At 67.9% G+C, this 13,605-nt stretch overlaps 1 protein-coding gene across 1 annotated transcript in view; it reads right to left on the bottom strand.

Annotated features, from left to right (window-relative positions):
• Positions 1–6: 6 nt before the first annotated feature.
• CACNA1A (calcium voltage-gated channel subunit alpha1 A) overlaps positions 7–13,605 on the bottom strand; it is a gene marked incomplete at its 5' end in the record, with an annotated part of 33,977 nt that continues 20,378 nt past the window's right edge. Inside the window, 13 exon segments of the mRNA XM_055700037.1 lie at positions 7–440; positions 442–474; positions 3,183–3,374; positions 3,376–3,437; positions 4,316–4,511; positions 7,535–7,570; positions 8,376–8,486; positions 8,829–8,967; positions 9,042–9,145; positions 9,626–9,726; positions 9,806–9,913; positions 10,479–10,584; positions 12,581–12,677. Coding sequence (XP_055556012.1) covers positions 9–440; positions 442–474; positions 3,183–3,374; positions 3,376–3,437; positions 4,316–4,511; positions 7,535–7,570; positions 8,376–8,486; positions 8,829–8,967; positions 9,042–9,145; positions 9,626–9,726; positions 9,806–9,913; positions 10,479–10,584; positions 12,581–12,677 — 1,717 coding nt within the window.

Here is a 13,605-nt window from a genome sequence, read left to right on the forward strand (position 1 = left end):
AGGCGCCGCTAGCAGCAGTCATCGTCCGTCTCGCTGTAGGGGTCGCGGAGGCCGGGCCGCCCCTTCCCGGCCCCGTGCCCCGGGGTAGTAGCCGTTGGGCAGCCGCCGGCCGGGCCGGGGGGGCGACGGGCCCGGCCCCCCCCCGCCGCCCCCGCCCCCTCGAGGGGCTCGGGGGGGGGCGTCCGTCGAGCGGCGGCTCCGGATCGCGGGACCCCCGGGGGGGCGTCGCTCCAGCGGGCGGCGGGGCGGGCGGCGCGGGGCGAGGGGGGCGCGGCGGCGGGCGGCGGGGGGCGGCGCGGTCCGCGGGCGGGGGGGGGGGCGGCGCGGCGGGCGGGGGGGCGGCGGCCGGCGGGCGAGTAGGAGACGTGCGGCCGCGGCGTGGCGGGGGTCGGCGGCAGCTGGCGGCGCGCGCGGCGGGGGGTGCTGGTCCCCGAGGTGGAGAGGAACCGGGCTGCCGCTCACCGAACTACTGCCCTGCAGCAACAGCGGGACACGGGGATGGCGGGGGGGGCACGGGGGGGGGCAGGGGGGCGCGGGGGATGGGGGGAGGCGGGGGGACACGGGGACATGGACACGGGGATATGGGGGGACACAGGGGGACATGGGGCGGGGGGGACGGGGACATGACATGGGGGCGGGGGGGGATGGGGACACGGAGGGAGGCGGGGGGGACATGGGGGGAGGCGGGGGGACATGGGGGGCATGGACACGGGGATATGGGGGACACGGGGGGACATGGGGGCGGGGGGACGGGGACACGGAGGGAGGCGGGGGACAGCACGGGGGGACACATGGGGAAGACGGGGGACAGGTGAAGGGACATGGGGGGACACGGACATGGAGGACAAGGGAAAGGACACGGGACACGGAGGGGAGACGGGGGACAGGCAGGAGGGACATGGACAGGAGGAGGGACACAGATGGGGGGGACACGGAGAGGGAGACGGACATGAGGGATATGGGGGGACAGGGGAAGGGACATGGGGGGACACAGGGGGATGGACACGGAGAGCGGGGGTCACGGGCACAAGCGGAGACATTGGGGGGGTGTCACGGCCATGAGGGATCACGGATGGGGGGGAGGGCGGGGGGGGGCGGGTCACAGCCACGGGCCAAGCAGACACGGTGGGGCCGGGGGGGGGGGCAGAGAAAAGCAGCGGGGACACAACGGGGGACACACACACAAACGAGAGAGCAGAGGGAAGAGAAGTGAGAAGAGGCGGGGGGGGGCGGGGGGGCGGCTGCCGGGTCCCCCCAAAGCCAGTTGCCAGGCAAAAGAAACCAAAGCGGGGTGGGGGGGTTGGGGGTGGGGGGCAGGATTCAGCCAGGAGAGATGGGAGGGGGAAGCAGGGGCTGGAGAAGTTTGGAAGAGTCGGCTGGGGGGGGGGGTGTCCTGCACCCCCAAACTGTCCCCTAGGGAAGGGTTGGGGACCATGCACCCCAAGCTGGGACCGGCGGGGGGGGGGGGGGTGTGTACATGCCAATCTGTTACCTGGGGAGGGGGCGTGAGCCGTGAGCCGTTACCTGCAGGCACCCAGGATTCGGGGTCCGTGCACCCCAACACTGGCCGGAGGGGCGGGGGGGGCACCCTAATTCAGCCCTCTGAGGGGGGTGGCCGTGCACCCCCTGCTTATCGGGGTTGGGGGGCGTATGCTGCAGCCCGGGGGGGGGGTCTGTGCACCCTGACCCGAGGCAGTGACCCCAGCACCTCTCCCAGGGTGCACGGCTGGGCACCCCAACTCCATCACCCACCCCAGGGCTGGGGGGGGCACCCCCAAACCTCAGCTTAGGGGCTGTGCCCCCCCCCCCCCCCCCCGGACTAGTGGGGGGGCCCCCCAACCTGGCTGGAAGGGCTGAGGCCCCTGATACAGTTAGTGCAGCCGGGCACCCCAATATTGGGAGGGGGGCTGCACCCCAATACTGGGCATGTGGACCTGCGCACCCCAATGCAGGGTTCGGGGGGGGTCCTGCACCCCAATACTGGGTATGTGGGGCTGTGCACCCCAAAGCTGGGGGGCGGTCCCTGCACCCCAAGCCTGGGTGCGTGGGGCTGCACACCCCAATGCAGGGCCCTGGGGGGGGTCCCCTGCACCCCAAGCCTGGGCGCGTGGGGACTGTGCGCCCCAAATCAGGGCTCGGAGGGGGGGGGGGTGTGTCCCTGTACCCCAACCCTGGGCCGGGGGCACATCCCCTCGGGGGCTAAGGGGGAAATGGGGTGGGGGTCACCCCAAAACAGCCCAGGGCAGCAAAGAGGCTCCCCCTGGGGCTGCGTCCCCATGCAGGATTGGCCCCCCACAGGGGGTGCTGGGGGGGGGGGGGTGGGGGTGGTGCAGCTTCTTTCCAAACTTTTCAGCGTGGTGGGGGGGTCGGCTGGAGCCTGGGGGGGCCAGAGCAGACGGTGGGGGGCCCCGAACCGCTTACCTGGGCCACCCCTCGCCGTGACAGCGCAGCCAAAGCAGAGCGATGGGGAGACAGAGAGGTGAATCAAGGCAGGGCCCCCCCAAGCAGCGGGGGGCACCGGGGGGCCAAGCGAAGTGGCTCTGTGCGGGCAGGGATGGGCGGGGGGGGGGGGGGGGGGTCTCGATAGTGGAAAGGCGGTGGGGGGGGCATCTGGAGGGGTCGAAGCGTTGCTGCGGCCAACTGCCACCCCCCTTTGCACCCCCAGATCCCCCCCAGGGGTCACCCACTGCTCCCCAGCCCTCCAAGTCCTCCTTCTGGGTGCTGTCCCTCTTGGGGGGAAAGGCTGGCCCCCCCCCCAAGGCAGGGCATGCTGGAGGGGGGCTCTGTGGTCCCCCCGGTATAAACGGGTGGGTAGAATGGGCAGGGGGGCTGGGACCCCCCCACCTTACCCAAGCAGCCACAGACCATTGGGGGGGGGGTGTCCCAGTGCCCCTGGTACTTGGCCAGTGGGGGGGGGGGTGGTCCCAATGCCCCTTGTATGTGGCCAGCACCAGTGGGTGGGTGGGTGGGGGTCCCTGGGGGTCCCAGTGCCCCTGGTACGTGGCCAGCACCAGTGGGGGGGGGCATCCCGGTGCTGGGGGGTGTCTTTGGTTGACACCTGAGCCAGAGGCCACCCAGCCGGGGGTGGGGAGGCAGCCCTTGCCTCACCATGGGGGGGGGGGTGTCCTGCACCCCCCTCCCCATGCCTAGAGGCGGAGGGGGGAGCGGAGGGGGGCACCCACCTGCCGGGGGGCTGCGTGCTCCCGACCCTCGCTGGGGGAGCGGGACCAGCGTCGGTCACGGGAGCGGGGGCGGCCGTAGTCGTGCCGCTCGGGGGGGCAGCGCTCCTTGTCCCCGGGGCCGTGGTGGTGGTGGTGGTGGTGGTGGTGGTGGTGGTGGCGGTGCTTGCGGTCCTTGGCGCGGCCCCGCTCGGGGGTCCCGCTCCTTGGGTGGGAGGTCGCCCGACTGCGTTGTGACGCTGAGGTCCGTGCCCAGCCCTGCGTGGGATGGGGTGGTGGTGAGGGGGGGCAGCGGGGGGCAGGAGGGTGGGGGTGCCAAGGAGCAGGTGTGGTGGCTTAGGGACATGGGGGGGACCCGGTGGAGGAGGTATGGTGGCCCAGGGGGACACAGGGCCAGGAGATGGGGACCCAGTGGAGATGGGATGGCCCAGGGGACACGGGATGCAGGAGGTGGGGACACAGTGGAGATGCGGTGGCCCGGGGGACATGGGATGCAGGAGGTGGGGACACAGTGGAGATGCAGTGGCCCAGGGGACACGGGATGCAGGAGGTGGGGACACAGTGGAGATGGGATGGCCCAGGGGACACGGGATGCAGGAGGTGGGGACACAGTGGAGATGCAGTGGCCCAGGGGACACGGGATGCAGGAGGTGGGGACACAGTGGAGATGGGATGGCCCAGGGGACATGGGATGCAGGAGGTGGGGACACAGTGGAGATGCGGTGGCCCGGGGGACATGGGGGGACCTGGTGGAGGAGATGCAGTGGTCCAGGGGACACCAGGAGCAGGAGATGGGGACCCAATGGCAAAGGGGACATGGGGTGCAGGAAATGGGGACTCGGTGGAGGAGATGTGGTGGCCCAGGGGACACCAGGGCCAGGAGATGGGGACCCAATGGAGGCGATGTGGTGGCCCAGAGGACATGGGATGCAGGAGATGGGGACCCAGTGGAGATGTGGTGGCCCAGGGGACGTTAATGTCACAAGAGGTGGTGGCCTTGGGGACAGCTGGGTCAGGTGATGAAGGGGGACCCATCAAAGAGAGGGTGGCCTTGGGGGCACCCAGGGCAAGAGGAGGTGGTGGGACCCAGGGGATGCTCCGGGGGGGGCAGAGGTGGGGGGACTGTCAGGTCCCACCTGTGTCCACGTCGGTGTAACGGCTGAGGGAGCGCTCGGAGGCGCGGTGGCTCCGTTCCCGCCGGCGCTGGTGGTGCCGCTGGCTGTCCTCGGGGATGACGCGCTCCAGTGAGTAGTCATCCAGGCGGATGCCCCGGGCGCGCGGGTGGCCCAGCATGGAGGCCGAGCGCTTCATGGGGCTGGCGTCTGAGATGGTCTGAGGGCGAGAGCGGAGTGGGGACGGTCAGGGGGGCTGGGAGGGGGCAGCTCCTGTGGCGGGGGGGCTTGAGGGAAGAGTTACCTGTGTGTGCTGGCCCATTTGTAGCACTTTGTCCTCCAGCTACCCATCCATCCATCTGTCCGTCCATCTGTCTACCCACCCATCCGTCCATCTGTCCATCCATCCACCCATCTACCCATCCATCCACCCATCTACCCATCCATCTACCCACCCATCCGTCCATCCATCCATCTACCCATCTACCCATCCGTCCATCCGTCCATCCATCCACCCATCTACCCATCCATCTACCCACCCATCCATCCATCCATCCGCCCATCTACCCATCCATCTACCCACCCATCTGTCCATCCATCCATCCATCCACCCATCTACCCATCCATCTACCCACCCATCTGTCCATCCATCCATCCATCTACCCATCTACCCACCCATCCGTCCATCCATCCATCCATCCGCCCATCTACCCATCCATCTACCCACCCATCTGTCCATCCATCCATCCATCCATCCACCCATCTACCCATCCATCTACCCACCCATCCATCCATCCATCCGCCCATCTACCCATCCATCTACCTACCCATCCATCCACCCATCTACCCACCCATCCGTCCATCCATCCATCCATCCATCCGCCCATCTACCCACCCATCCGTCCACCCATCCATCCATCCATCCGCCCATCTACCCATCCATCTACCCATCCATCCGTCCATCCATCCACCCATCTACCCATCCATCTACCCACCCATCCATCCATCCATCCGCCCATCTACCCATCCATCTACCTACCCATCCATCCACCCATCTACCCACCCATCCGTCCATCCATCCATCCATCCATCCGCCCATCTACCCACCCATCCGTCCACCCATCCATCCATCCATCCGCCCATCTACCCATCCATCTACCCACCCATCCATCCATCCATCCGCCCATCTACCCATCCATCTACCCACCCATCTGTCCATCCATCCATCCATCCACCTATCTACCCATCCATCTACCCACCCACCCATCCATCCATCCATCCGCCCATCTACCCATCCATCTACCCACCCATCCATCCATCCATCCGCCCATCTACCCATCCATCTACCCACCCATCTGTCCATCCATCCATCCATCCGCCCATCTACCCATCCATCTACCCACCCATCCGTCCATCCATCCATCTATCCGTCTACCCATTCATCCTTCTGTCCCTCCATCAACTGTCCACCCACCCACCCACCCATCCATCCATCATCCACCTGTCCATCCATCATCCATCCATCCATCTGTCCACCCATCCGTCCATCATTCCATCTATCCACCCATCTATCCGTCCGTCCATCCCAGCCCCCCTGTTGCCCCCCTCCCTCCCCCCCTGCCCCATCCGGGCCGTAGCCCCCCCCTGCCCCCCAGCTCTATCCCTGCTCCCCCCTTGCAGTGGGTGCAGGACCAGTGCCCCCACAGCCACCGGCGCTGTGCCCCACACTGTCCCCACAGCTCCTGCCTTTGGTGGGTGCCGGCCCACTGTGCTCCATGCTGGGGGTCCCACGGCTGGACTGGGGGGGACAAGGTGTCCCCTGTGCCCGTGTCCCCACCGCCCTGGGGACGGACACGCTCCGGCGCAGTATCTCAGCCCCCTGGGAGAGACCCCCCTCACCCCCCGCTGCTCTAACCATTGACTGCGCCGCCACCGCCGGGACCCCTGAGTGTCACCGGCCACTAAGCGGGATGGGGGGGGGATGGGGGCAAGGGGATTGGGGACAGAATGTGGACACAAGGTCAGGGGATGGGGACACTGCTCCTTGCTGGCCACGCTGGTGCTGGGACACGGGGACACGGGGTGGCCCAGGGGATGGGACACGGAGGGGATGGATAAGAGGGGGGGTGCAGGGGGGCCAAGGAGGCGGGACAGGGACAGGCACTGGGGACAGAGGGACAGACAGATGGACAGACAGGAGTCAGGAGCTGTCTGGTTAGCGGGTGTCCCAGGACAGGAGAGACTGGGAGGGACGGAGAGTGGGATGGGGGGATGGAGGGATGGAGGGTGGGAGGGAGGGAAGGGTGGGAGGGATGGGGGGACAGAGGGGACAGAGGGATGGAGGGGACAGAGGGACAGGGAGACAGAGGGACAGGGGGGACAGAGGGACAGAGGGATGGCAGGAGGGAGGGACAGAGGGATGGAGGGACAGAGGGATGGGGGGGACAGAAGGATGGGGGGGACAGAAGGATGGGGGGGACAGAAGGATGGGGGGGACAGAGGGATGGGGGGGACAGAGGGATGGGGAGACAGAGGGATGGGGGGACAGAAGGATGGGGGGGACAGAGGGATGAGGGGACAGAAGGATGGGGGGGACAGAGGGATGGGGGGGACAGAGGGATGGGGGGGACAGAGGGATGGGGGGACAGAAGGATGGGGGGGACAGAGGGATGAGGGGACAGAAGGATGGGGGGGACAGAGGGATGGAGGGATGAATGGAGGGATGGTGGGACAAAGGGATGAATAAAGGCTGGATGGAGCAACAGACGGTGCAATGAAAGGGTGGAGGGAGGGATGCAGGAATGTGGGGATGGAGGGATGCAGAGATGCAGGGAGGGATGCAGTGGCAAAATGAGTGTGGTGAAGAGCAGGAGCTGATGAGACAGAGATGGCTGGAGCAGGGAACAGCAAAATGAGAGCAATGATGGAGGGAGGGAAGGATGGCGGGATGGAGGGATGGAGGCAGGGAAGGATGGCGGGATGGAGGGAAGGATAGCGGGATGGAGGGAAGGATGGCGGGATGGAGGGAAGGATGGCGGGATGGATGGCGTGATGGAGGGATGGATGGCGTGATGGAGGGATGGAGGGATGGATGGCGGGATGGAGGGATGGAGGCAGGGAAGGATGGAGGCTGGAGGGATGGAGGCAGAGGGCAGGCAGAGCTGGCGGGGGGCTGCATGGGGCAGGGGGCCGGGAGGGAGCAGGTGGAGCGGGGGGCTCTTGGCGGGGCCCGGCGGTACCTACACTGAGGTTATTCCCTCGGGGTCGGACCTTCCTCCTCTGCTAGAGCCAGCCCAGGCGGTGCCCGCAGAGCCGCGAGAGAGAGAGAGACCAGAGTAAACACGGGGCCGGAGGGCGGGGGCCGGGGGGCGGCGGGGGCCGGGGTCACCCCGCAGGGAGCCAAGCACCAGCCGGGCGAGCAGCAGCAACGAGCGGAGCAGCCAGAGCATCCCTGTCCCTGTCCCTGTCCCCAGCCCCGGGCATGCGGAGGGGGGGCCACCCCCGCAGCTGGTGGCACCCGCTGGCACCGAGGACACGGATCCGTGTCCCTGGGGAGCGGGGGTCGCCCATGGACCCCCACTGTTGCTGGAGGGGGACGCGTGTCCCTGCGCCGGAGCAGGCTGGATGCCGCGCTGGAGCAGATGCAGGAGTGTCCCCAGCCTGGGGACCGGGGGGAGGTGGCACCTCTTCCCCAGCTTCACGCCCACCCCTCAGGCCCCTGCCGCCATGCTCATGCCCCCCCTGAAGCCCCCAGCCCAGCAGCTGCAGCCATTTGGGGGGGAGGGGGGCACAGGACGCTGCTCCTGCCACCGGCTGCATCAAGGGGGTCCACACCGCCTCAGCCGGCACAGCGCCCCGCCCCCCCCCCAAAGCCCCCTCCCCCCCCCATTAAAGCATCGGTGGCCATGGCAGCGTGGGAGGGGTCTGCAGGGGGGCGATGGGGTCGTGCTGCCCAGCCTGAGGACCGTCTCCAGTGTCCCCAAGGGGACAGGGACGGCCGCGCTGGGTGTCCCTCGTGCTGGGTGTCCCTCGGGCGAGGGGGCCGTGGCGGGGGCCGGTGGCACCCCGGAAGGGGTCCCCTCACCTGGTTTTCGGCGGGGAGCCGCGGCATGGAGGCGGCGCGGCCGTGCCCCTCCATGGGCAGGTAGTCGCTGTCGGAGTAGCCGTCCTTCGCCATCTCGCGCATCTCCACCAGCTGGGGGGGGGGCATCAGGTGGGGAAACTGAGGCACGGCGGGGGGGGCAGCACCAAAACCAGGGACATCCACCCCCCCGGGCGCAGCGGGATGCCGTGCAGAGATGGGGGGGGGGGGGGGGGGCAGGCACCAGGGGATGGGGGGATGGGTGTGCAGGTGGGGAGACGGGACCCCTGGGGACATGGGGGCTGGAGGGGCGCAGGGGTGATGGGGCTGAGGGACCCCCGGGGACATGGGGACGGGTGGATGTGGGGGAGATGGGGCTGAGGGGACCCTGGGGACACAGTGGCCAGAGGGACATGAGGCTGGCCAGGGCTGGGGGGCCCCGGTGCAGCCCCTCACCTGGGAGTTGGGGCGGCTGTTGGGGACGTCCTCAGGGTGTCCCCGCTCGGGGCTCCAGGTCCCCGTTTTCTGGAACATCTCCTGGGCGCGCTGGGTGACCCAGGACTGACTCTCCTTCAGGCCCCCGTCACGCGCAGCCCTGGGGGGGCACAGGTGGCTCAGCCCCCTCCCGGCTGCGCTGGGCAGGGGCAGGATGGGGCCCGTGGCACTTACAGCCCCGTGCCCGGCTCGGCCGTGGGCCCCGCATCCGGCCCTGTGGTCCCCTCCTGCGTGGGGGACGGTGGCTCCATGCGCTGGAACATCAGCGGCGTCCGGTTCTGCGGGGACACGAGAGCGGCTGGGGACACGGTGGCGACACGGTGGGGACACGGTGGGGATGCAGCACAGGGGTTACGGGGCTGGGAGGCAGGGACACAGGGCGGGGACAGTGCTGGGACAGTTGGGGATGGGGACACTGGAGGGGTGCTCGGGGATGGGGACATGGGGATGGGACACTGGAGGGGTGCTCGGGGATGGGGACACGGGGATGGGGACACTGGAGGGGTGCTCGGGGATGGGGACACGGGGATGGGATGGATCTGGGATGCATGGGGATGGGGACACCGACGAGACATGGGAAAGGGACAAGGCTGGGATGGGGACACTGGAGGGGTGCTCGGGGATGGGATGGGGACATGGAAGGACTCGGGAAGAGGGCAGGTATGGGATGGGGGTGCAGGAGGCAGAGAAGGGGCTGGGCTGGACCCCTGGAGGGACGTGGGGAGGGGACAGTTTTGGGGTGCTGGTGCTGGCCCCACCTGCTCCTCCCGCATGGCCTGCAGCTTCTTGGCTTTGCTCTGCCGGTAGTACTCCATGATCATCATCGCGGCGTAGATCTTCCCCACCGTCAGATCGGTGGCTGCGGGCACAGAGGGTGAGGGGGGATGGGGATGGGGACAGGGATAGGAACCGGGAGGGGGATGGGGACGGTCCCTTACACTTGTGGGGGGTGACGAGCAGGTCCAGGTTTTTGGGGGAGAGGTTGGGCCAGATGGCGATCATCTCCTTGCGGAGCTCTGCGTCCATCTGCTGCTTGTCGGCTCCCCCTGCGGAGAGAGGGCTGAGCGCCCCGGCCCCTTGGGGACCACCCATCCCTGTCCCCCCGGCACCCCCTCCCCTCCCCCATGGGGACCCCCCTGTCCCCCCCGACACTTCTGCCCTGGACCCCCGTCTGCTGGTGTCCCCTCACCCCCCGTTTTCCTGCCTTCCCCAGAGACCTCCAACCCCGGGCTCCTGGTTCTTGTCCCCTCCACCCCTGGGGACCCTCTCCCTGTCCTTGTCACCCAAGGGACCCTGTCCCCATGCCCCAGGGTCCCTGTGCCCCCAGCATCTTGGGCCACATACCCTCAGGTCTTCATCCCCAAATATCCAGCACCCCCGTACCCCCCCAGTCCCTGTCCTTGTCCCCCTCCCTCCAGCACCCCCATATGCCCAGTCCCCATCCCCCCAGAATCCTCACCCTGATCCCCACCCCTGCAGCATCCTTGGTCCCCAACCCCGCAGGGTCCCTGTCCCCCTGCCCCCAGAGCCCCCATCCCCTCGAGGACCCCGCTGCCCGTCCCACCGGGTCCCCGTCCCGCCGGGGTCCCCACCCCCCTGTCCCCCCCTTGCCTTTGGCGATCTTGATGTCGAGGGCAGTTCGGATCAGGGCCATGAGGGTCGAGTTGAAATGCACCGTGTTGTCGTCGGCCACTGGCAGGTCCATGCGGAGCAGCCGCTGCGGGGCCGAGCAGAGCGGGGGGCATCACCCGCCGCCCCCTCCCACCGTGCCCGGGGGGCTGGCGAGAAGGCGGGGGCCACCACGCAGCCACTGGGGAAACTGAGGCACGCTCCCCATCACCCTCCCCAAGCCTCCCCCCACCCCGGCCCCCCGCCTTCTCCCCAGGTCGCGGCCCCCGGACCCCCGCGAGATGCCCAGGGTGGGGGGCACGGCCAAGCGGGACCCCAGCGGCTGGGTGGGCAGCACATGCAGCGGCAGCACATGCAGCGGGGAGGGGGTCGAGTCGTTCCCAGCTCTGCTCCAGGGATGGGGGGGGGGGGGGGCAGCCGGGGGCTTCTCAGGGTGCAAACCAGCATCCTCGGGAGGGGGGGGGTCCAAGGAGACGTGCCTTGGGGGAGGGGGGGGGCTGGGTGGGTGGAGAAGCGATGAGTTTGCCAGGCCTCAGCCCCATGGTGCCCCGAGCCCCCCCCCAGCTCCCAGCACCAAGCAGGTGGCAGGTCCCTGCCTCAACAAGGGCAGGGACCCCCCTCCCCATGCAGCCCCGGGGGTGGGGAGGGGGATCTGGGGGTGCAGAGCAGCAGGGCAGGGAGCGAGCAATGCCGATGGGGAAACTGAGGCATGGAGACGTGGGGTCCCCACGCCCCCCCCCCCCCGGTGCCCAGGTCCCATCCCCCCCACCCTGTGCCCCACGATGCAGCTCCCGAGCACCCGTAGCCCCTGTGGCTGGTGGGGGCGTGGGCCGTGCAGCAGCCGGGGGGGCTGGGTGGGGGGACGGGGGTCTCACTGCCAGGAGAGGAGGTGGTGGGTGGAGGGGGGATGGAGAGAGGGAGACTGGGGGGGGAGGGGGGAGCTGTGGGGATGGGGGGATGGGGGAGAGGGGGGCAGGGGTGAGCCCCGGGGGGGGGCCTGAGCAGGGGCTCCTCTGCGTGGGCACGGCAAGCCCCGGGCGGGGGGGGGGGCCCTAAAAATGGGCTGCTCTGGGTGAGCAATCTGGGGGGGCTGGCCAAGCCCCGGGGGGGACCCCAAATAGGGGCTCTGGGGGGCTGGCAAAGCCCGGGGGGACCCCAAATAGGGCGTCTGAGGGGGCTGAGCCGAAGTCCTTAGGGGACTCCAAATAGGGGCTTCTGGGGGGGCTGGCTGAGCCCCTGGGGGGGGTGTCCCCAAATAGGGGCTTCTGGGGGGGCTGGCTGAGCCCCAGGGGGGGTGTCCCCAAATAGGGGCTTCTGGGGGGCTGGCTGAGCCCCATGAGGGACCCCAAATAGTAATCTGGGGGGGGCTGGTTGAGCCCAATAGGGGAGTATCCCAAATGGGGTTGGGGGGAGGGGGCTGGCTAGGCCAATGAGGGGGACCCCAAATAGGGGTTTCTGGGCTGAGCCCAATGGGGGGGGTCCCCAAATAGGGGTTTCGGGGGGGGGGGGGCTTGCTGAGCCCAACGTGGGGGTCCCCAAATAGGGGTTTCTGGGCTGAGCCCAAGGGGGGGGGGGACCCCAAATAGGGGTTTTGGGGGGGGGGGGGGGCTGGCTGAGCCCAACGTGGGGGTCCCCAAATAGGGGTTTCTGGGCTGAGCCCAATGGGGGGGGACCCCAAATAGGGGTCTGGGGGGGGGGGGACTGGCCGATCCCCACGGGGGGTCCCCAGTAGGGGCTCCTGGGGGGGTCTGGCCCCGAGCCTCCAGCCTGCGGCAGGCAGGGAGGTGGCAGGGGGCACACGCTCCCCGGGGCGGCGAATCTTACCCAGCCCGTCCTGGGGGGACGCGCAGAGGCTCAGCGGGGGCCGGCGGCCGCCGCACCTGTCAGGGCTCGCCGCAGGAGGAGAAAAACACCAAAAAAAAAAGAACCAAAAACCAAAGCAAAAAAAAAACAAAAAACAAAAACCTAGCAAAAAATAAAAATAAAACCCAAAAAAGAGGCCGAGAAGCATCGGCCGGGCTGAGTTGGGGCCGCCCGCTGGGACGGCTGTGGGGGGCTTCGCTTTGGTGGAAAAGTTATTCTACCTTATAAGCAACACGGGGTGGGCATTTCTTGCCTAAACCCAGGGGCGGGGACATATGTCTCAGCATTTCATACATGTCCATGAAAGTCAGCCGGCCCCTGGGAGCGGAGAGAACGAGAAGGAAGAGACATCGGACAGAAAAAGGACAAAAAAGAGGCGAGAGAGACAGAGAGACGCGGAGAAAAAAAAATAAAAAATTTAAAAAAAAAAAAAAAAAGGGAAGGGGGGGGGGGATCAAAATGGAAAAAAAAAAAAAAAAAAAAAAAAGGTTTAAACCCGGCCGGCCGCAGCTCGCAGAGGAGGAGGAGGAGGAGGAGGGGAGGAAGGCGATGGCCGGTGCCCATCGCAACCCCCATGGTGTCGCCCGGCCGGGGGCCGCGGCAAGCAGAGCTGGGGCAGGAATGGGGTGGGGGGGCTCCATGCGGCGCGCCGGGGCCGGCCCCGGGCTGGGGTGTGCGGGTCGTATCTGTGTGTATATATATATATATAAAGATATCATATATATATCCGAGAAACCATAAGCAACATTCATTCCGTTGATGCTCAGCAGGTTTTAGTGTAAGTCAAACCTTGCAAGCAACCCTATGAGGGCATTTCTTGCCTAAGCCCAATGGGGGAGATATTACGCGTAATAAACTGTACATATCCTTATAATGAATGCGGCCACTGCAAGAAGAATACAGGGGGGTTAGTGTGGACGCCGGAGACACGCGACCGCCCGCGGATGCGCCGAGGGGACGGGGAAACTGAGGCACGGACCCCGCAGCCGGGGCGGGGGGGGGGGGAGCAGGAGGATGGGGATAGGAGCCTTCCCCACACTGCCCTGGGGTGGGGTGGCCGCCGCTTGGCTGTGGTGGGGATGGGGGGGCTGCAGGGTGGGGAGAGTTGGAGTGTCCCGTGTCCCCCCCCCCCCAAGAAATCGCCGCTGCCAGCTCTGGCCCAGTACGGACCAGTTTAACCCAGTACAGGGCACTGAGGACCTGGCAGAGCACCACGGGGTACCCCAGCGCAGCCAGGGAGCCAGCC

The sequence above is a fragment of the Falco cherrug genome (genome assembly GCF_023634085.1).
Source record: "Falco cherrug isolate bFalChe1 chromosome 11 unlocalized genomic scaffold, bFalChe1.pri SUPER_11_unloc_9, whole genome shotgun sequence".
NCBI lineage: Eukaryota > Metazoa > Chordata > Aves > Falconiformes > Falconidae > Falco > Falco cherrug.